Source organism: Pristiophorus japonicus, chromosome 13, assembly GCF_044704955.1.
Source record: "Pristiophorus japonicus isolate sPriJap1 chromosome 13, sPriJap1.hap1, whole genome shotgun sequence".
In the NCBI taxonomy this organism is placed as follows: Eukaryota; Metazoa; Chordata; class Chondrichthyes; family Pristiophoridae; genus Pristiophorus; species Pristiophorus japonicus.
Window position 1 is genome coordinate 114,403,583 of NC_091989.1, and position 24,101 is coordinate 114,427,683.

At 43.6% G+C, this 24,101-nt stretch overlaps 1 protein-coding gene across 1 annotated transcript in view; it reads left to right on the top strand.

Annotated features, from left to right (window-relative positions):
• Positions 1-24,101, top strand: part of pla2g15 (phospholipase A2, group XV) — a 66,566-nt gene that overhangs the window by 29,419 nt on the left and 13,046 nt on the right. The window contains exons 2-3 of the mRNA XM_070897901.1: positions 65-221; positions 13,319-13,437. Coding sequence (XP_070754002.1) covers positions 65-221; positions 13,319-13,437 — 276 coding nt within the window. The remainder of the gene's footprint in view (positions 1-64; positions 222-13,318; positions 13,438-24,101) is intronic.

Genomic DNA, 24,101 nt, shown 5'->3' on the forward strand with positions numbered 1-24,101 from the left:
GGGTGGCGATGGTGAGCTATTGATTTGATTGCTAGTTGTAACTTTGCTGTTTTGGAATTGCCAGTTCCAGGTGACCTGGGGAACCAGCTGGAGGCGAAGCTGAACAAACCTACCGTGGTGCACTACCTGTGCACCAAGAAAACCGAGGATTATTTCACCCTCTGGCTGAATCTCGAGCTGCTTCTTCCTCTAGTCATTGACTGTTGGATTGACAACATCAGGTATGGCATGGGTAATGCTTGGCACATGCAACGTGAGTACTTGAAAGGTATTTTTTTGAGTTGAGTGCCTGATTTGAGAGGGCGGCCTGGTAACATTTCCAGTGTTGCTGGTCAGTATTGCACTGAGTGGTAAGGTGGTGTGGAATCTGTGTGAAGCCACCTTGCAAGCAACTGGTCGGTTTTGTGTGATCGTAATCTCACCTCTTTTGCTGAGGTGGCCTCTCCAAGGAAGTAAAATGGGCAGGATTTCTTAGCATTAAAATTATAAACTCTGAAATTCAACCATCAGCATTCCTTCAGATTACATTTCATATATAAAAGTAAAAGCCCATGGGATCCAAGGGAGAGTAGAAATTGGATCCAAAATTGGCCCAGGAAGCAAAAGGTAATGGTTGAGGGGAGTTTCTGCGATTAGAAGGCTGTTTCCAGTGGGTTTCCACAGGGCTCCGTACTCGGTCCCTTACTTTTTGTAGTATATATTAATGATTTAAACTTAAATGTAGGGGGCATGATAAAGAAATTTGCAGATGATACAAAAATTGGCCGTGTGGTCGACAGTGAGGAGGAAAGCTTTAGACTGCAGGAAGATATCGATAAACTGGTCAGTATGTTGATTTCTGGATTCTTTTACCTCAATCTGGTTCAGCAAAATTACTGAAACGAATACCGTTTGTGCTTTAAACAAAGCAAGCTTTTATTTAAAAAGCAAATCCCGATCGGGGACTTTATCAGACAGAAGGAATGCAAGTCTGTTCGAACGCACCCACTTCCTACGGACAAAGTGACGTTACATTGTAAAGGGACGATGGTTATACATTTTCAGCAAAAGATAATAAGATAGGGCTAGAGTGACATCCTAGTTCAGCCTATCTCTTTTGATCCCTCTTTCCCTTTGTCCACTCATAAGCCGACCTAAGTATGGTCTGATTTTAAACAAAGACCTTCTGTTAATGTTTCAGGTTAGTAATATGATTTAATAAGACCTTGAGGTTTTTCTGCAAGCTGTGGGTTTTGTTTCAATATGTGTTAGTGTTGTAACATTTCGCAGTCTCGAGTCTGAGATGTCATGGCTATTCCTCCATGAATTCTTTGTTAGCTTATACTGTCCCTATACAATTCCCACGTTCTCAACTTCAATGTCTCTATACATTTTTAAACATTCACATTCCCCCCTTTTATCATTCCATGATAACACTTAGGATCATTCTAGGAGTATCGCATTCATCCGTTCACACTCTATTTCCTGAATCATATTGTTGTTAGTGTCGAGTAGTTCTTTAGTTCGTTGGATCATAACTCGGGAGCCCTTGACCACAAGAGGGTTTGCTAACCTTGCCATCATTACTTTACAACAAAGGTTAAGGCAACCAACAATTAGATAGGATTTCCAAGATCCATCTGATAGCCAATCAAACCAGCTAGATCCTTCTGCTGGTGTGGATAACTTCTTCACCTTCCTTCTTATGTGATCAGCGAGATTGTTATGTTTTCTGAACTATCAGGAATGTAAGTGCAACATTCAGGTCCTATCAGGGCACACGTTCCCCCTTTCTCAGCTAACAGGTAATTGAGGGCCATTCGGTTTTGTAATGCTACGGTCCTTATTGCTACCATTTCAGCTGTGATGCCCTCCAGAGCTTCAGCAGTATTGTATTGGCCCCCCCTCCTCTCGTGATAGTTTGGCTCTGAATCCATCTGACAGTCTCAGTTAGGGTTAGTGGAACGGGGCGCAAAGGAATTCCCCCTTTGGAATCTGTCTCCCCTCCCATGCGCCGAAACTGTCATATATCAACACTATTATACAGACTGTGGCATACAGACAGTTTCATCTTATAGTCCAATTATTTTGCTGATTAAAAGAGTTCAGTTTTCCCGTCTCTCTTCTCAGGTCACCGTCGGTGTAGCTGGCTGTCTATCACTACGGGTAAAAGTTCAAACTGGTCCATGTTCCAATTAGGATGCCAACGGCCTTGTTCAGCTATGGAGAAGAGGAAGTCTGGAACAGAAACAGGAGTTAGAATAACCAGTAAAATAGGTTCGTTAGAGGGTGGTGAGCTTGCAGTGGTACAAGTGAACCCAGGCACTTTTCCCCTCAACCTTGGCTGCAGTGGGGGTAGTGAGTAACACCTGAAAAGGCCCCTCCCATTGTGGCTCTAATCCCTTCCGAATCCATACTTCCCTGGTGCCACGAGGGACAATTCGGGTAAAACTGGGATGTCGAGGTGAGCATCTTGAACCTGGTTGTGAGCTAGTCGCAGAGCCTGAATCAGAGAAAGAACATAGGTGGTCATCAGTCGAGCTGAGATACCATATCTAGGAACAATTTCCCTCATTAACACCTTAACAACAGTTTGAGCCTTATTGTCCAGGGTAGGGTAGGCTTCAATCCATCTGCTAAACACATCTACTATTACTAACACATATTTGTAACACTGATCTTTTTGCAACTCAATGTAGTCCAACTTAAATGACTCAAAGGGACCTTCGGGTAGGGGCGTTTTACCCCAATCACAGGGGACTCCCTTCCCTGGATTATGTTGCTGGCAAACCAGGCAACGACTACTGATGTTCTGGGTGAGCGCCTGGAGTCTAGGGTGCCACCAAGTAGCCAAAAGTGTGTCACTCGTGGTCCTTGCTCCACAATGAGTAGCAAAATGCATAGAGCCAAATCGTCAGACATGCAAGTCTGTTCTGCGGGAGTGGTCCAGAGTTTAGAAACATTGTCATAAGTGCATCCATAATATTTCCGCAACAGTTTATCTTTTTCAGGAGCGTCCTCCTGTGCTTTGATAACATCTTGGATGGTTGACATTGGTTTTTCCGAGGCTAACTTATCCTTCGCAGGATTTTTAGTCTGACTCATCATTTTGGGCACTACCATCTGTTGGTCACGAGAGGCCTGTTTAGCCTCTTTGTCAGCACAGTGGTTCCCTATATCAACCGGGGTCTTTCCGGTGGTGTGGGCGGTACAATTAACAACGGCAATGTGCTTGGGGAGCATGAGGGCTTGCAACAAATCAGATACTAGTTGCTTATGGGATATATCATTCCCCTGAGGTTAGGAATCCCCTATTTTTACATAATTGTCCAAAATCATGGGCCACCCCAAAGGCATACCTAGAGTTGGTATAGATATTGACTTTGAGATCTTTGGCCAAGGTACAGGCTCGGGTGAGGGCGAATAGTTCAGCTTGTTGGGCAGAATAGGCGGTTTCAAAAGCGGCAGATTCCAAGACCTGATTCTCCTGGTTTACTATGGCGTATCATGAGATTCGTGTACCTTCTGGATTAATTCCGTCAACATACATAATACAGTCTGGATCTTCAATTGGTACATCAACAAAATCTTCCCTGACTGATGTGGCCTCTTAAATTAAAGATAAACAATCACGATTGGGTTCTTCCTCATCTTGGGGTGGCTCAGTAAGAAAACAGGCCGGATTAATTGCAGTACAGTGCTGAAAGGTTAGTTTAGGATTGCCTGTGATTTCAGTGGGTTCTGTCGGATAGAGGGTCAGTCCACATTGCCCTGCACTGGGATCTCAATCGGATCAATGGGAGTATAACCCACTTGGGAGTGGTCCTCTGCCCACACATGAGGATCCACATAGTCAGGTATTTACACATCCCGGCTGGTAGGGTCAGCCTCGTCTATAGCCTGGCGCACCATAACTTCCAAATCTTTAGCGTGGTGGGGCTCTTTTTTCAACCACGCTGCCCCTCGCTGCAGCAGGAACGCCATCTTGCCTCTGTCCTCGAGGTCGACTGCCTTGATCCTTCTCTCCGCGATTCTGCCACAACCGCTGGAAGGGTACCTATGAAATTGATCTTCTTCCCCAGGAATATTTGTTTCAATATGTGTTAGTGTTGTAACATTTCGCAGTCTCGAGTCTGAGATGTCATGGCTATTCCTCCATGAATTCTTTGTTAGCTTATACTGTCCCTATACAATTCCCACGTTCTCAACTTCAATGTCTCTATACATTTTTAAACATTCACAAGTTGGGCAGAACAATGGCAAATGGAATTCAATTCGGAAAAGTGTGAGGTAATGCATTTGGGGAGGGGCAACAAGGCAAGGGAATACACAATAAATGGGAGAATACTAAGGTGTGGAGGAACAGCGGGACCTTGGAGTATATGTCCACAGATCCTTAAAGGTAGCAGGATAGTTCGATAAGGTAGTTAAAAAGGCATACAGAATGCTTTCCTTTATTAGCCGAGGCATAGAATATAAGAGCAGGGAAGTTATGCTAGAATTGTATACAACGCTAGTTAGGCCACAGCTTGAGTACTGCATGCAGTTCTGACCACATTACAGGAAGGATGTGATTGCACTAGAAAGGGTGCAGGGGAGATTTACGCGGATGTTGCCAGGACTGGACAACTTTAGCTCGGAGAAAAGATTGGATTTGCTGGGGTTATTTTCTTGGGAACCGAGGAGGCTGAGGGGAGATTTAATTGAGGTGTATAAAATTATGAGGGGCCTAGATATAGTGGATCGAAGGACCTATTTCCTTTAGCAGAGGAGTCAATAACCAGGGAGCATCTCTGGTCCAGCAACCCATGAAATGAATCTCTCCACAGTCCTCTGCCATCCTCATCGCCAGTCTTTGAGGTAGAGCATTGACTTGCTTGTTTCTGTTTCTTCCTTCCCTGGCAAGCAGTCTCCTGCTCTACCCTGAAAGTGCCCATTGTCATAAGTGATCTCAGTTAACAATAACTTCACTGAACTCGGCCTAACTGGAGCCTTCTGTCCCTCTCCTGCACCAACTCTACACTAACAAAATTGGACCAGCCTATTCACCTCATTAACCTGCTTAATGTGCTGATGCACTTTTTTCCCATGGTTTTTCAATTTCAAATTTGTTTTCTGCTCCAGTTCATGCTCAGTTGATTGGCTAGTTAGTGCGAATCAGATCAAATATATTTGGTGTTTGCTTCCATGTGTTTGTTTTATCGGGAGATGAGCAATTGCCTTTTACTTCCTGTTGAGCTCACGCCCAGTTGGGCTGGGGATCTGATTCCAGGCCTGCCCCAGGTCAGCTCGTCAGCTGGTGTCAGAATGAACATGAGTATAGCGCGTTATGCAACCTCAGGACATCCCAAAGCTCTTTACTGTTTGACGTGTAGTCGCTGTTGTAATGTAGGAAACACGGCAACACAGCAAGCTCCCACAGACACAATGTGACCATGACGAGATGTTTTTAGTGGTGTTGATTTGTGGGATAAATATTGGCCCGAGATCCTGCAGTGGGGGCTGATCGCTCACTCTTCAGTCACCAAATGTTGGGAAAAGCTGAAGGTGAGGACTTTATAATTAACAAATGGTGTTTTAAGTTATTAATAGTGGTGGTTGTCAAATCACTGATTGGCACAGATATGAAGTGTCCACACCATGGACCAGTATCTAGAGATCTATGCCTGAATTACCGATTATAGTCGCTGCCTGTAAACATGTCTCAAATGTAAGCTTTAAAAAAAAAGTATCAAACTGCTCGACAAAAATCTATTAAAACATGTTTAAAATAAACATTTTGGATGTAAAAATACAGTGGAGCTCTGGTTGTGAATATTAACACAGTCCGTTTTCTGCCCTTACTGGACTAAAGCCGGTTTTCCACATTGGTGTTAATAAATTAGATATTCTTTTGTATAAAATAGCTCTCTTTGGCACGTGGAAAATTCTGTCTCCATAGAAACTGGAATAATGAATTATTCTGCAGTGGAGAAAATGCTGGATGTGAAATGCAATCACTCCCTAAATGTCTCCCTTTCATAAAAATTAATATTTTTCTGCTGAAATATTCATGATTGAATTGGTCTCGGTGAAGCATTACAGAGTGGGCAGCTGCCTTACGACACTGATTCTCTGAGAATCCTTCCCCTGCAGCTCTTGAGTGTTTGATGATTAGGTTAATATCTCTATAGATAGACAGGGGCCTCTTAACCAGAGCTAATGGGATAATTGTACGAGTCAGGATGTTGCTCTGTTTTTTTTGATTAAGCCAGCGTATAGATATTAAAGAGACTGCTTGTTGATCAACAGATCTCCGTGTTTATAAAATCAGATGATTGTCATATGGCTGGTCTTGTGCTTCAGTAATAACTGCCTTCTGGGAAGAGAGAAGCATGGCTTTCGCTTAATTCATAAACAGACCAAATAATCATTATTTGTGAAGTAAATGAAAAACTGTATGGCATAGAAATGATATGGTGCATAACACAGGACTTTCCTAACATCAGTTGATGGTCATGTGCACTGGGAAGGTCCTCGGTCGGGTTGCTAGTCTGAGTTTAGTTGTGTTTTTCATCTGAGGCAATGCTGGGCCGGCTCCATTTTCCTTTTGTGGCCCTGGGGCGGGCAGGGAACCATGGTATCCCACTGCTGATCAAGCATCAAAAACTTTCATTTATGAAGCACCTTTAATGGAGAAAACTGCCTCATTCCATCCCATAGTGTTTCATAGAGGCCTAAGGTCAGAGGTAGAGATGTTTACTGATAATTGTACAGTGTTCAGTTCCATTCGCAACTCCGCAAATAATGAAACAATCTGTGCCTGCATGCAGCAAGACCTGGACAACATCCAGGGTTGGACTAATAAATGGCAAGTAACAAGAGATTCAATGGCATTACCATTGTCGAATCCAACACCATCAGCATCCTGGGGGTCACCATTGACCAGAAACTTGGCTACAAGAGTGGGTCAGAGGCTGGGTATTCTGTGGCAAGTGTCTCACCTCCTCACTCCCCAAAGCCTTTCCACGATCTACAAGGCACAAGTCAGGAGTGTGATGGAATACTCTCCACTTGCCTGGATGAGTGCAGCTCCAACAACCCAAGAAGCACCATCCAGGACAAAGCAGTCCATTTGATTGGCACCCCATCCACCACAAACATTCACTCCCTCTACCACCGGTGCATCGTGGCTGCAGTGTGTACTATCTACAAGGTAGACTGCATCAACTAGCCAAGGTGTCTTTGACAGCACTTCCTAAACCCACAACCTCTACCGCCTAGATGGACAAGGACAGCAGGCACCTAGGAACACCACCACCTCCAAGTCACACCCTATCCTGACTTGGGAATATAATCGCTATTCCTACATTGTTGCTGGGTCAAAATCCTGGAACTCCCCACTTAACAGCACTATGGGAGTACCTTCACCACACCTGTAGTGGTTCAAGATGGCTTACCACCACCTTTTCAAGGGATGGCCAATAAATGCCAGCAGCACCCACATCCCATTAATGAATACATTTTTTTTTTAAAGGAAGGTGTTATTGGAAGGGGTGATGAAACGCTTGGTCAGAGAGGTGGGATTTAAGGAGGGTTTTAAAGAGAGGGAGGGGTTTGCAGAGGAATTCCAGAGCATGGGACCTAGGAGTTTGAATGTGTGGTTGCCAAAGGCGCAAAGGAAGTGGGAGATCTACACGGGGGCAAAGTCTGAGAAATGGAGAGTTCTGAGGGGGTTGTAGTGATGGGGGAGGGGTGAGGCCATGGAGATATTTAAACACAAGGATGGGAATTTAGTATTTTGGTGCATTGGGGGATCAGGAGCCATGGTAGGTCAGCAAGGATAGAGGTGATGGAAGACAGGGATTTGCTGCAGGTTGGAACCCAGTATCCAGGACAGTATTGGGCTTGACTGGAGTGATTGAATAGCTCGTGGATACTTGCTGCATAATGAATGACTAAAGTGGCAGAGCGCTTTCAGTGCCTGTAGTAGTACTCCAGTCTGCAACACGCTTTGACTTTATACAGAGTTGAGAGCTGTTGAGTTGAAAGGAAGTGACAGGAAACAAACATCTTGTAAGCAGCTCCAGCAATTGAGCAAATGAAGGAGCTGCATTTGAGATAAAAGGAAATAGTTACTGCAAATATGTTAATGAAGGAAGAACTAATACTGGAGCCATTGGTTGGATTTACAAGAGATATAAAGAAACCTGTGTCCATGAAGAATGGCAAGAAACCAAGCTTTTATTGCTCCATTAAAGGGCATTGAGGGGCTCCAAGTGTGCACATGTGCAAAGGGCGTGGTTGAGGTGGAGACCATTGCCTCTTTTAAACAAAGGATAAATTAATATTTGAAGGAAAGGAAGAAGCAGAGCTATGGGGAAAGAGCAGGACCATGGGATGAGTTTTGGACTGATCTAACAAAAGCTGGCACAGATGTATTTGGTCAAATGGCTTCCTTACTAAGAGGTTAAGGTGTTGCTCTACATTCCATCACAGCACAGTACACACCACTGAAGTACAGTGATCACTTGAGGAGAATCCAAGAGGAAACCAGTGGAAAGAATTACGAGAATGATTGGGGGAAGGAAGCAACAGTCAAGTACTCCGTGTTTAGCACGGAAAAGATGCTTCGAGAGGCTCCAAAAATTGAATGAAGAGGTTTCCTTTTTGGTTGAGATTCCATAAGCTATCGGGCTTGCTCTCTCTGTATTTGTTGTCTAGTCAGGGGAGATGTTCGAGTCGTTGGGTTTCTCAAGGAAGCAGCTGCTGACTCGAGCTATTATTATATGATCAACCCCAGCACACCCTCAAGAAACGGGAAGATCACATTTTCAAATTAGATTACCGTGAGATCAGAAGAGATGGCCATGTGATTATTGAAACTGTTCTCAGATATCAACCACAGAGTTGAGACACGCATATTAAAAGCTGCAGAATATGCCAAGTCAGGCTCACTCCATTTTTCAGTATGTTGTATTTATAGCTGGGTTTTTAAAACCATATTCCAAGTGTTGGATGTCAATATAAAATTGTTACAAATTATAAAGAACCACATTTACATACAGAATTATTCTTAAGATTTGTGCAGGTGTTGGGACTTTTTTAGATGAGAAGAACAGATTACAACCAGGACTAGATGTGATGGGTGAATGGCCCATTTCTGGGATATATCATTTAATACAGATAAATGTAGTGTTATGCAGGGCCAATGCCAAATCATGTGTACACAATGCAGGGTTGCGAACTTAAGGCTCTTAACTTGGCAAAAGACCTGGATCTCCGAACATGCCTGAAAGTTCACGACTCATGCCGCGAGGCTATTACAAAAGCAAATACAGAGTTCAAATGTATTGCCAGCACGACCTAGTACAGAGCAAAAATACTATACTGTTCTTGTACTGTCCTTGTACAAGTCCCTGGTTAGGCTTCATCTAGAATACACTGGCCAGCTTTGGTCCCCTCAATTGGTGGGTGATATTGAGCATTGTTTCTCACACTGGGTCCGTAGACTCCTAAGGTTCCATAGAGACTTTCCAGGGGGTCCGCAGCCGGAGGTAATTTCAAGCCTGCTCCTCTTTATAAAACCGGCACTGATTCAGTTCATGTGAATTATTCTCAATCGCTGGGCCTGCCTCCTCACAGAGGCCCACAGCTCTCACTCACTTTGCAATGAACACTCCCTGCCGGTCGAGTAGCTTCCTCTCCCTTTCACTGCAACCCTGTGCCATCCTCTCGACACGTGCTCAGAGCGCCTGCGGGGCCCTTCATACACATGCCTGAATGTGTTCATGCAAACCCGTACAATCCCGCAGTACAGCGGTTACAGAACATGCCAATGGGACAGTACGGCGGTGAGTCATGCTTCCAGCAACATCCCAGCATGTGCAGGGCTGCTCGTGCTCTCACTTACCTTGGCTAGCCTGCTAATCGCTTTAAAAATTGACCAGCACCAAGTGGCTAATAGTGGGCATCTGTTGCTGTGGAGTACCCAGAATTGGTGCGAGAAGCAAGCACGCCCATCTCACTGATATCTGTAAGTAAATACCTGTTCTCTCTAAAGCATTATTAAAACACTCTTTACATGCAGCATTTTCATGTTGAGCATTATAATTTAGATGGGGGTGTCCATGTTATACTGATCGATTTGAAAAGGGTCCTTCAACCAAACTCGTTTGCCAACAGCTGATAGAGGCCCTGGAAAAGATTCAGAGGAGGGCCATTACATTGATACTTAGTTTAAAGGCCCTTAGTTATCATCACAGGCTTAGAGAGCTGGGGCTTTTTATTCTTTAAAAGCGTGGACTTTGAGGTGATTTGAAGGCTTTTCTCAAAGTCGTATAGTGTTGATGCACCAAGTTACTGCACGGAGTCTTGCTCAGATAAATGATCCTCTAAACTCAAATCAGTCCGTTTGCAAGTTTCTAGGGGACCCGAATTTGATCAAAGCCAAGTTCCGCCCATTTACCATTGAAAAGACCGCTAAGATCCTGATGGTACTTTGGGCGGAAGTTTGGTGAAAAAATAGAAAAAGAATGCCTGTCGGAAAAAATGGGCGTTACACGGCGATTCTGGGCGGTAGGTGGGATTCTGGACAGCAAGTGCAATCCTCAACAAAGTAACACCGAGGCTGGAGTCGGGCTCCGAGGGGGAACGCACACAAAAATGTTCAACAAATAAAACAAAACATGACAAAACCTTCAGAGGACCCTTTCAAACACAATCGCTGCAAAAGAATTAAAGAGAAACATCTCACTAACCTTTCCTTGCAGGTCTTCATACCTACCGTCCAGGTAAGACCTGCTTCCACGCAGCGGTTTTTTCTCCTGCAGGAGCGGAGGACCACTTGGATAAATCTCGGACGGGAGGACTTTTTCGCATTGCTTGCCGGCGCACGCTAACGGACGCTCCCCAGCGGTTCTTTCAAACCGCCGGTGTGAGGGGCTCATCAATCTCGCACGGAGGGGAGAGCGCTGAAAAAACGGGGAGACCGCCGAGAAAACTCGGCACAGCCGGCAGTAGGGCGATCAAATTCAGGCCCTAGGAATTACTACTTCGAATATTACAGTACAAATATGGTCATTTTACTTTCTGTATTTTCTGACATCTGTATGGCTCTAAACTGTGATTAATGTCATGCATTGTCTGCGTCATTATCAGTAGCGTCCCGAGCCTGCATTGTCAGCTCCTGCTGACTTAGTGTCGGAATGGTACATGAGCAGAAGCTTCTTCATAATTAATGTCTTTCTTTCCTTTTCTTTCGGCCTCACTGTTGTGCACAGTCTCTAATATGAATATCCTTTTGATGGAGAGCTGACAGGAGAGCATTTTCTGTGGCAATGTTTGTACCCTTTAGTGCTGACTTCCTGTTGAGTAACGTCACTAATTGAGGGTGTTGTCCCTAGCCTTTTGGTCCAAAACATGATGGCACCAGCGAAGAACTTCATGATGTCTTGTCTCCTGTTTGGTCACGTCCTCCCCCACCCCCCCCTTTTTAAAGTACCAAACGATGTTCTGTGTGACGCCTGAACATAAGAACATAAGAATTAGGAACAGGAGTAGGCCATCTAGCCCCTCGAGCCTGCTCCGCCATTCAACAAGATCATGGCTGATCTGGCCGTGGACTCAGCTCCACTTACCTGTCCGCTCCCCATAACCCTTAATTCCCTTATTGGTTAAAAATCTATTTATCTGTGATTTGAATACATTCAATGAGCTAGCCTCAACTACTTCCTTGGGCAGAGAATTCCACAGATTCACAACCCTCTGGGAGAAGAAATTCCTTCTCAACTCGGTTTTAAATTGGCTCCCCTGTATTTTGAGGCTGTGCCCCCTAGTTCTAGTCTCCCTGACCAGTGGAAACAACCTCTCTGCCTCTATCTTGCCTATCCCTTTCATTATTTTAAATGTTTCTATAAGATCACCCCTCATCCTTCTGAACTCCAACGAGTAAAGACCCAGTCTACTCAATCTATCATCATAAGATAACCCCCTCATCTCCAGAATCAGCCTCTTGAATCGTCTCTGTACCCCCTCCAAAGCCAGTATATCCTTCCTTAAGTAAGGTGACCAAAACTGCACGCAGTACTCCAGGTGCGGCCTCACCAATACCCTATACAGTTGCAGCAGGACCTCCCTGCTTTTGTACTCCATCCCTCTCGCAATGAAGGCCAACATTCCATTCGCCTTCCTGATTACCTGCCGCACCTGCAAACTAACTTTTTGGGATTCATGCACAAGGACTCCCAGGTCCCTCTGCACCACAGCATTTTGTAATTTCTCCCCATTCATATAATATTCCCTTTTAATGTTTTTTTTCCCACTGTGGATGACCTCACATTTTCTGATATTGTATTCCATCTGCCAAACCTTAGCCCATTCGCTTAACCTATCTAAATCTCTTTGCAGCCTCTCTGTGTCCTCTACACAACCCGCTTTCCCACTAATCTTTGTGTCATCTGCAAATTTTGTTACACTACACTCTGTCCCCTCTTCCAGGTCATCTATGTATATTGTAAACAGTTGTGGTCCCAGCACCGATCCCTGTGGCACACCACTAACCACCGATTTCCAACCCGAAAAGGACCCATTTATCCCGACTCTCTGCTTTCTGTTAGCCAGCCAATTCTCTATCCATGCTAATACATTTCCTCTGACTCCGCGTACCTTTATCTTCTGCAGTAACCTTTTGTGTGGCACCTTATCGAATGCCTTTTGGAAATCTAAATACACCACATCCATCTGTACACCTCTATCCACCATGCTCGTTATATCCTCAAAGAATTAATGCAACCTGTCGTCTTCACTGATATTTTATACAAGATCTCTCCGAGAGTGAAATTTTCCAGCATAAAATAACATTTTACGGTTGTGGAACAATTCAGGGGAATACACTTCTCTTTAAAAGTAGTGCCTCCCTAATAAAGACTAGGATGATGAAATGATTCCAATCGAAGGGAACTCTAAAGCTCTCGGCACCATGAGACAAAAGGTGACTTTTAAATGGGGGAGATTTACTGACCATTTAATGGTTGCTGTGTATAGTTAGCCAAGCCCCAGAGTGGGACTTCATTCTAAAATAACAGAGCAGATGCTCTCGTGAAAATTACAACTTCAGCCGCAACATTGTGTGTTGACTGGTTTTTCATTATCACATTGGGCAAAGATTCAAACCTGCTGTGACAATCTGATGTGTCCAAACTGGTCTAAAGGCTTCCACAGACTTTAGAATCATTTAGGAGGCAGAGCTTGAAGTGAGAGAGGAAGCACGAGGACTTGCTTGAGAGGGTAATACTGACTGTAGGAGAAAGCATCTGATGTCATATTTTTGTAGTTTCTTAGTTTTTATTTTTTGTTGAAGGCTGCTTTACAACACAACAACCAAAACAACGGAATCACCACCTGGAGTTGATGTGAGAGTCCCTGGATTTGGGAAAACCTACCCACTGGAATTCCTGGATCCCAGCAAAAGGCCGGTCGGTAAGTTTAGTCGATATGAATTCAGTGATTGATGTTTCAGATAAATCTTTGAAGGAAACCTGCGGTGGATTAAAGTTGACCATTTGGGATTAACTGATGAAGAACTCGGTTTATCTGTGTTTGGGCCACACTGGGCTAAAGCGAGCTGTTGTGGCAAGAGCTTTTATTATTTAGCTTACAGTTTTCAGGCTGTTATTGAGTCTGTTGGTTTGATGATGCCATTAGTCAGAAGATCTGAAGGACCCAGGAGTAACCTGTACTGTTTCAGGTGTGTACCACCAGCAGTAAAGGGGTTCATTGTTTGTCTGGTGACACACGATCCCTTGTACATAAGGTCACATTTTTGTTCATAGGGAGTGAGGATTTGCCTATGGAACTGGGCGTGTGTGTTGGACATGAGTGAAAAATATCAGGAAGTAGACATAGGGCAAAACTTCTCTTGAAAAAGGACCTGTAACTTCAAAACTTTACATTTTTTTCAAGTTCTGTTTTAATTGGTGCTGCTTTAGAAAGAAATGTGATGCCCTTCAGTGTCTGTCGTGTTGGCTGCAGAGGTCCCTGAAATGATTTCACACAGTTGTAGTTTATTTTAGTTTTATTTTATACAAAATGGAGGATGAGTAGAGGCAGGGTGCAGAGACTGAGGGGTAGGATAATAAACTGGCCAAAGGAGCAGAGAGTGAAGGATGGGGAAGAGGAGCCAAGGGGGATAGAAAACAAGGGGCGAGAGCGTGGAGCCGTTGGAAATAACAGAGCTTGCATTTATAAATAATGCATTTCATCACATCCGAAAGTGCTTCACAGCCACCGAAATATTTTTGAAATGAAAGCGCTGTAAAGCAGGCAATCACAGCAGCTAACTTGCAAACAGTGTGGGACCATAAATAGCAATGAGTTAAATGACCTGATAATCTGTTTTGCGCGTTGGCTGAGGGATAAGTCTTGGCCAGAACACCCGCAGAACTTTGGTGCTCATCTTCGAATAGTGCCAAAGGATCTTTTGCGTCCATCTGAGGGAGCAGACAGGACCTCTGTTTAACGTCTTGACAGTGCAACACCCCTCGGTAATGTACTGGAGTGCCAGCGAAGATTATGTGCTGAAGTCTCTGGAGTGGGACTTGAACATAAGAACATAAGAAATAGGAGCAGGAGTAGGCCACCTGGCCCCTCGAGTCTGCTCCGCCATTCAATAAGATCATGGCTGATCTGATCATGGACTCAGCTCCACTTCCCTGCCCGCTCCCCATAACCTTTTATTCCCTTATCGCTCAAAAATCTGTCTATCGCCGCCTTAAATATATTCAGTGACCCAGCCGCCACAGCTCTGTGGTGCAGAGAATTCCATAGACTTACAACCCTTTGAGAGAAGAAATTTCTCCTCATCTCAGTTTTAAATGGGTGGCGCCTTCTGAGACTATGTCCCCTAGTTTTAGTTTCCCCTATGAGTGGAAATATCGTCTCTGCATCCACCTTGTCGAGCCCCTTCATTATCTTTAGAAGTTTCAAAAAGATCACACCTCATTCTTCTGAACTTCAACATGTATAGGCCCAGCCTACTCAATCTATCCTTATAAGTCAATCCCCTCATCTCTGAAATCAACGTAGTGAACCTTCTCTGAACAGCCTCCAATGCAAGTATATCCTTCTTTAAATACGGAGACCAAAACTGTACACAGTACTCCCAGGTGTGGCCTCACCAATACCATGTGCAGTTATAGCAGGACTTCTCTACTTTTATACTCTATCCCCCTTGCAATAAAGGCCAACATTCCATTTGCCTTCCTGATTACTTTCTGTACCTGCATACTAACTTTTTGTGTTTCATGCACAAGGACCTCCAGGTCTCTGTACTACAGCACTTTGGCAGAAATAATAGAAAAGCAAATTATAATTTAAATGGAGAAAAATTGCAAAGTGGATAACCTCACATTTTCCCACATTATACTCCATCTGCCATATTTTTGCCCACTCACTTAGCCTGTCTATATCCTTTGCAGATTTTTTTTGTGTCCTCCTCACAATTTGCTTTCTTTGTATCATCAGCAAACTTGGCTACATTACACTTGGTCCCTTCATTCAAGTCATTGATATAAATTGTAAATCGTTGAGGACCCAGTACCGATCCCTGTGGCACCCCACTAGTCACTGTTTTGCCAACCGGAAAATTACCCATTTACCCCGACTCTCTGTTTTCTGTTAGTTAGCCAATCCTCTATCCATGCTAATATATTGCCCCCAAACCCCGTGAGCTCTCATCTTGTTCAGTAACCTCTTATGTGGCGCCTGTAAATCCAAATACACCACATCCACTGGTTCCCCCTTATCCACTCTGCTCGTTACATCCTCAAAGAACTCCAGCAAATTTGTCAAACATGATTCCCTTTCATAAAACCATGCTGACTCTGCTTGATTGAATCATGCTTTTCCAAATGTCCCGCTACTGCTTGCTTAATAATGGACTCCAGCATTTTTCCAACAACAGATGTTAGGCTAACTGGTCTATAGTTTCCTGCTTTTTGTCTGCCTCCTTTTTTAAATAGGGGCATTACATTTACGGTTTTCCAATCCGCTGGGACCACCCCAGAATCCAGGGAATTTTGGTAGATTACAACCAATGCTTCCACTATCTCTGCAGCCACTTCTTTTAAGACCCTAGGATGTAAGCCATCAGGTCCAGGGGACTTGTCTGCTTTAGTCCCATTATTTTACCAAGTACTACCTCTTTAGTGATAGTGATTGAAATAAGTTCCTCCTTCCCTATAGCCCCTTGATTATCCACTATTGGAATGTTTTTAGTATCTTCTACCGTGAAGACCGATACAAAATATTTGTTCAACATCTCTGCCATTTCCCTGTTCTCCATTATTAATTCCCCAGTCTCATCCTCCAGAGGACTAACATTTACTTTCGCCACTCTTTTCTTTTTTATATACCTGTAGAAACTCTTACTATCTGTTTTTATATTTTGTGCTAGTTTACTTTCATCATCTATCTTCCCCCTCTCATCATTTTTTGAGTTGTTCTTTGCTGGCTTTTAAAAGTTTCTAATCCTCTGGCCTCCCACTAGTCTTGGTCACATTGTATGCCTTTGTTTTCAATTGGATACCCTCCCTTATTTTCTCAGTTAGCCACGGTTGGTTATCCCTTCTTTTAGTCTTTTCTTCTCATTGGTATATATTTTTGTTGCGAATTATGAAATATCTCCTTACACATCTGCCTCTGCTCATCAACCGTCTCATACTTTAGTCTATTTTCCCAGTCCACTTTAGCCAACTCTGCCCTCGTACCTTTTGTAGTCTCCTTTATTTAAGCTTAGGACCCTGGGTTGAGAACCAATTTTCTCACCCTCCAACTGAATTTGAAATTCAACTATGTTATGGTCACTCATTTCTAGAGGATCTTTTACTAGGAGATCATTTATGAATCAATAACCCACGACCTTCTGACTGAGAGGTGACTACTGAGCCAAGGTTGCCACCAAAACGAAGTTGAAGAAAATGGGAGACAGTCAATCAGACAGAACTATTAAATACAACAAAGCACGAACGAAAGGAGCTGATCCAGATAGATTAATGGTGACTGACTGAAGGAGCATGTCAGGGAGGAACCAAGAGCGATCATGTTAAGATACTTTGGCAGTTCGGAAGTCGACACACTGAAACCACCACCGCACCATTATCACAGGGGCTTTGTACTGCAACTGTACGTGATTGCCGGTGTCATTTACTTGAATTGATTGCCCCAGTTACTTACACAGACCGAAATGGCGCTGTGTTCTTTATCCACATCTTATGCACACGTACTTAATTTCGATTCATTTTCTGAGTGTGCCTCCATATATTTTAAACCAGTTTCCCTCTGTAAACTACAGTTATATGTTCCTTTATAAAAATAAATGTACACCTGTAGTTTGCTTGTAAGTCCCTGTACTATTTTAGTTCCTCCTGCACTGTTAGAATGGAGTATATCCAATTGTGCACGCTTACTGAAATTGCAGCTGTTTATTGGAATTAGACGGTCACTCTTATTTTGAAACATGGTTGTATGTTTAGTTCCTTATTGTTGTGAAGTTGCCTTTAACACTACACTGAGTTCCTTCTGGCATTTCTAAGTAAGATTGCTAGTTTAGTGCCAATTTGTGGCACTTTGTCTGTGATTGCTTCAATGCGGGTTCACATAGAACATTTGCAGCAGGTAGAGAGAGAGATTTTCATCACCTCAATCTGGACTGGATTCAAATGAGATGCAAGGACAGTGCGATCAACCTGGGTGGTGCTGTGTTCCAAGTTTAATTTTGATCGTAACTGTTTACCAACTGTCTTGGAAGAGTAAGAATCACTGTTTCTCTAAAGCAATGAGGCATAGTGCCAGGAGACCCTGTAACTCTGAGGATTGGCATGTTCTACTTGCACCAAAATGGGAGGAATCGGCTAAAGGGCAGCTTGTTCTTTTCCTCGCTTCCCTCTCGGGAGCTCCTGCAAGAGGCATCTGTGAACGAGTGGGAGGGAGCACCGCTTGCTCCTGGGCCTCTGTCACTTTCTCTCTCGCTCTCCCTGTGAGATTTGTAAGGTCGGCCCTCTGCCCTGCCTCGGCCATCGATGTGTCAGTACCTTGGGCCGTGTGTGTCAGAGAGGATACTTTTTCTTTTAGTTGTTTTCTCTCTTCCCCTTCCCCTTCCCTCATTGAGCCGTGGGTGATTTTTGTGCTTACCAAGATGACAGTATAGAAAGTACTTTTTTTTTTTCAATTATTATTTTTAATCCAGTACTCCCAACGCCAAGGAGCACAGGCCAGATACAGAGTAACTCTGCCCCAACAATATACCTTACTCCAGTCATAAAAAACTGTCTCCTGCTACACCCGCTACACCCGGCTTTATCCATATTAAAGATCTGGCATGGGCTATTTCTATGATCATGTTTGGATAGTTTAGTACTGCATAGGAAGGTAGGAACAGGAGTAGGACATTCTGCCCCTCGAGCCTGTTTCGCCATTCAATTTGATCATGGCTGACCTCTGTACCTTACTCAATTTACACACCTTTGCTTCATATGCCTTGATAACCTTACTCAACAAAAATCTAATCTACTTCTGTCTTGAAAACTACAATTGACATGGCATCCACAGCCTTTTGGGGAAGAAAGTTCCAGATTTCCACTACCCTTTGTATTAGGGAAAAACTGCTTCCTGATTTCAATCCTTCAATTTCAGTCGGCCTCAGTGTACCCAAGTAAGTTTGTCTTGGCGTCGCTGTTGGCTGCTTCAGACCCAAGTGTGGGGAGCAAATGGCCCCAGAGTGCAAATAACCCAGTGTAAAAGCAGCTTCACTCTACTTGCCTATTGTAGGGGTCCAAAACTCTGCTGCCCGTGTTCTAACTCACACCAAGTTCTGCTCACCCATCACCTCTTTGTGCTCGCTGACCTACCTAATTTTAAAATTCTCATCCTTGTTTTCAAATCCTTCCATGGCGTCACCCCTCACTATCTCTGTAACCTCCTCAGGCCCGACAACCCCCGAGATCTCTACACTCCTCCAATTCTACCCTTTTGCGCATCCCTGATTTTCATCGCTCCTCCATTGGTGGCTGTGCCTCCAGCTGCCTAGGCCGTAAGCTCTGGAACTCCCTTCCCAGAACTTTACGCAACTCAACCTCCTCCATTAAGACACTCCTTAAAATCTACATCGTTGACCAAGCTTTTGGTTACTAGTCCCAATATCTCCTCGTGGCTCGGTGTCAAATTTTGTCTGCCAATGCTTCTGTGAAGTGCCGTGGGGTGTTTTACTACATTAAAGACGCTATATAACACAAGTTGTTGGTAAATAAAATCACATTAATGGGTGGGTTAATGACTTGGGAAGGGGCGATTTGAGAATCGACTTTGTGCTTTCCCAGAGCTGACGGTTTAAATAAATTCCACCCCAGTATGTCTGGTGTGTTACAGAGTGGAAGAAAAGTCATGAGCTCGTGACTAGCCGAAGCTTTTAGTGGCTATAAACCCAGAGCTCCATCAAACCCAGATTAACATCAGGAAGACAGCAGAGCCCACAGCTAATTCTTGTCAGAAGGCATTACGGACTTTGTTTCCAGTTGAATGAGACCGAACTAGAGGAGCTCGAGAGCCATGCCTTCCGCAGCCCTCGATCATAGAATAACACAGCATAGGAGGAGGCCAATCGGCCCGTCGTGCTTATGCCGGCTCTTTCAATTAGTTCCATAGCCCTGCAAATGTTTACTTTTTTAAGTAGAGTTTTAATTTGCTTTTGAAAGTTATTGTTTGATCTGCTTCCACCACCCCTTCAGGCAGTGCATTCCAGATCATCATAACTCCCTGCGTAAGAAGAATTTCTCCTCATCTCCCTCCAGGCTTCTTTTGCCAATTATTTTTAATTTGTGTCCTCTGGTGACCGACTCTTGTCAGTGGGAATCGTTCTACACTATCAAAACCCTTCATAATTTTGAACACAATGAATCTTTCTGTTAAGAGAATGGAAATTGAAAATGCAACTAGTTTATTATTTATTACATACAAGAGGTGCTGATCACTAACGGTGTGGCACTTGATCTCCATTTTCAGCAAGTACTAATTCAGTTGGTGGTTACATTTTCAGCGAAGGAACTATTGCTGTTTCTAGTGAATTGGTTTTAATCCATTCTGGAGGAAGATTTCCTCTGTGTTAAATATGTAAGGACTTTTAAAAAGAACCCAAAATAAACATTTGGAACTTTTAATCTTTGAATTAAAATTTTGAAACTAGTGACCCATGATCAGCTATAAACAGTAAAACTTTACTAAGTGCTTATCAATGACTGAAAGTAGCACCTTTTCTCAGATATAAGGTGATGTTCTATCTATTATGCAGTTGCTAACCTTAATAAAAATAAGCACTCTGGCATTTGTTATGATGGATCATAGAATAGAATCATAGAATGGTTACCGCTCGGAAGAAGGCCACTCGGCCCGTCGAGGCGTGCTGGCTCTCAGCTAATGGTAGAGGAAGAGATTTGTCTGGGTTGAATTCTGAGACCCCAATGTGTAGAGACCAAGACAAGGACAACACAACAAGCCAATTCAGCACAAGAGAGAGAATGTTTCCACTTGTGGGGAAGAGCAAAACTCGAGGCAATCAATACAAGATAAGTCACCAAGAAATCCAATAGGGAATTCAGAAGAAACTTCTTTACCCGGACAGTGATGAGAATATGGAACCTGCTACCACAGGGAGTGGTTGAGACGAATAGTATAGATGCATATGAGGGAGAAGGGAATAGAGGGTTATGCTGATGGGGTTAGATGAGAAAGGATAGGAGGAGGCTCGAGTGGAGCATAAACATTGGCCTGTTTCTGTGCTGTAAATTCTATGCAACATGTCCTAGTTTCTTTTGCGTTCCAGTAATTGATGCTTGCTGGTTTGTGTAATGCCTGTCACAGGGCAAGATCACTTGTGCTTGTGGGTTTGGGGTTTGCATCAGCATGAACATTGTGTGGTCCCTAATCTGCACAGATCAATTACTGTCAGCGCTTAAGCATTCTTCAGCCTTGCAGTAAATTTCATGTAACTGAAGATGAATTCTATCCGTTGTACTCAAAATAGTTTGAAAGAATTGGGATTAATACTCCTATTGAGTACGTAAGTGAGACAGCGCTGATGTCTTTATAGAGGAAATTGACTGGGAGTAATTATTGAAACTGACATTGTGATGGAGCTCAATCAACATAAATGCGCTCACACACATGCACGCACAACCTCGTTCACACACCAGAAATGGGAAGCCGTGAACTACCCAAATGATAACCATGCCCCCCCCACCCCACCCCCACTCCCGCCCCATCCCAGTTGAGGAAGATTTTGTCCAACACATACACTCGCCACAAGTAAGAAACTGAGACCCAATGGAAAAATACAGATGGAAAATAACAAGCAATGAGCAAGATCTCAACCCCCTATCTCCCCACCCCACCCCAATAGTTATATTTTGCATTTAAATCCATCCGCTGATTACCAAACATCATTGATAATAATTAAAATCTGAAGGAATGAGAGTCCACACTTGTAAAAGTACATTTTCAGGGCCAGAGAGGCTGTTTGATGGTAATTAAGACTTGGCACTAAAAATTAACTTACACTTGAATAGACAAGTGTTCAGTATCTAATGGGTAAGTACTAACATCAGTAGTAGGCAAAATGCTAGAATCTATTATTAGGGTCATGGTAACAGGTTACTTAGAAAATTGTAATATAGTTAGGCAGAGTCAACATAGTTTTATGAAAGGAAAATAGTGTTTGACAAATCTGCTGGAGTTTTTTGAAGAGGCAACTAGTAGGATGGATAAAGGGGAACCAGTGGACATAGTATATTTGGATTTTCAAAAAGTATTCGATAAGATGCCACACAAGAGATTATTACAGAAAATTAGGACTCATGGGATTGGGGATTATGGGCCCAAGTTTCCCCAGGAGTTGCTCTGTTTTTTTTTGGAGCAACTAAATTTTTTTGGAGTAACTTAAAAATCGCAATTCTCCCCATTTAAGTTGCTCCAGTGTAAGTGAGTGAGTTAGGTTTTTTTTAGTTCAGTTTTTTTAAAAAAAGGGGGCGTTACCAGCCACTTACACCTGTTTTGGCCATTTAAGCAAGTTTAGCCAGCTAAAACTTACTCCAAACTAAATTAGGCCAGAGTAAGTGGTCATTTTTGTACGTTCTGAAAAACACTGCGGTGAATTAAGAGATCAGCGCAGGTAGCTTCCAAATGACAGTGTTATGATAGGAATGCTAGTTTTTTTTTTTAAATCCCAAGCAGCGAGACTGGACAGGGTGTAGGTGCTATCAGCTTGATTAAACTGAGTATATTTTTTACTAAAGATAGCTCGATATTAAAATAGTTAAATCTTTGAAGATTCTGTCACACCCCTCGCCGGATCAAAACTCTTCCCCTCCCCCCACCACCACCAATCTGTCTCTTGTAGCCCTCAGCGCGGGAAGGCAGCTACCGGCCTGTGCGGCAGGCCACTCGGCCCGGGATAGGATCGGCGTGCTTCGGGCCCCTCCCACACAGCCTGCAGAGCGTTGGGCTGCGAGGAGCTACTGCACATGCGTGCACACTCAAGCATGCCTTTGCGGAGATCCCAACACTGTTTTCGGCGCCGGGACCTGGCTCCACCCCCGAATCCAGTGCCACGCTGCGCCACCATCGAGGAGAGGCTGGGGAGCGGCCAAACTCGGCCTGAAGATTTTTGGCGCCCTTTTTGTTCCAGAAAAGTGGTGCACCTCTGGTGAGTGCGCTAGAAATCTGTACTGGCCAAATTTGGGCCCTATATAATTGGCATGGATTGAGGATTGGTTAATGGATAGAAAACAGAGAGTAGGAATAAAGAGTACATTTTTGGGTTGGCAGGCTGTAACTAGCAGGGCACCGCAAGGATCAGTGCTTGGGTCTCAGCTATTTGCAATCTATATTTATGACTTCCATGAAAGAACTGAGTGTAACGTATCCAAGTTTGCTGATGATGCAAAGTTAGATGGGAATCTGTGAGGAGGACACAAAGAGGCTGCAGAGAGATATAGATAGGTTGACTAAGTGGGCAAGAACATGGCGAGAGATTGGGAAATGTTTGCATTCAGAGGAACCTGGGTGTCCTTGTACATGAATCACAAAGTTAACATGCAGGTACAGCAAGCAATTAGGAAAGCAAATGGTATGTTAAGCTTTTGTTACAGAGGGATTAGTATACAAGAGTAAAGAAGTCGTATAATACAGGGCATTGAAGAGGCCACACCTGGAGTACTGTGTACAGTTCTGGTCTCCTTACCTAAGGAAAGACATACTCGCCGTAGAAGGTTCACTGGACTGGTTCCTGGAATATGGGGATTGCTCTATGAAGAGAGGTTGAGTAGAAAGGGTTTATATTCCCTAGAGTTTAGAAGAATGAGAGGTAATCTAATTGAAACATTTCAAATTCTTAAAGTGCTTGACAAGGTTAATGCTGAGAAAATGTTTCCCTTGGCTGGGGAATCTAGAACAGGGGGTCACAGTCTCAAAATAAAGGATTGGCCATTTAGGACTGAGATGAGGATTCACTCAAAGGGTTATGAATCTTTAAAATTCTTTATCACAGAGAGCTGTGGATGCTCAGTTGTTGAGTATATTCAAGACAGAGATCGATAAATTTTGGGGAATTAAGGGATATGGGGATAGTATGGGAAGGTGGAGTTGAGGTAGAAGATCAGCCATAGAAACATAGAAAATAGGTGCAGGAGCAGGCCATTAGCCCTTCTAGCCTGCACCGCCATTCAATGAGTTCATGGCTGAACATGAAACTTCAGTACCCCCTTCCTGCTTTCTCGCCATACCCCTTGATCCCCCGAGTAGTAAGGACTTCATCTAACTCCCTTTTGAATATATTTAGTGAATTGAATATATTTAGTGAATTGAAAGCCATGATCTTATTGAATGGCGGAGCAGGCTCGAGTGGCCAAATGGCCTACTCCAGCTTCTATTTCTTATGTACTTATGAACCACAACTTCACACCCTTCATGTGTTTGAATGACGATTCTCTCGGTGAGGTCATCATCATAGGCGGCCCTCGTATCGAGGATGACTTGTTTTCACGCCATACAGGTGCTTCAATGAAGGACCTAATATTCCAGGTCCCGAACTACATGTT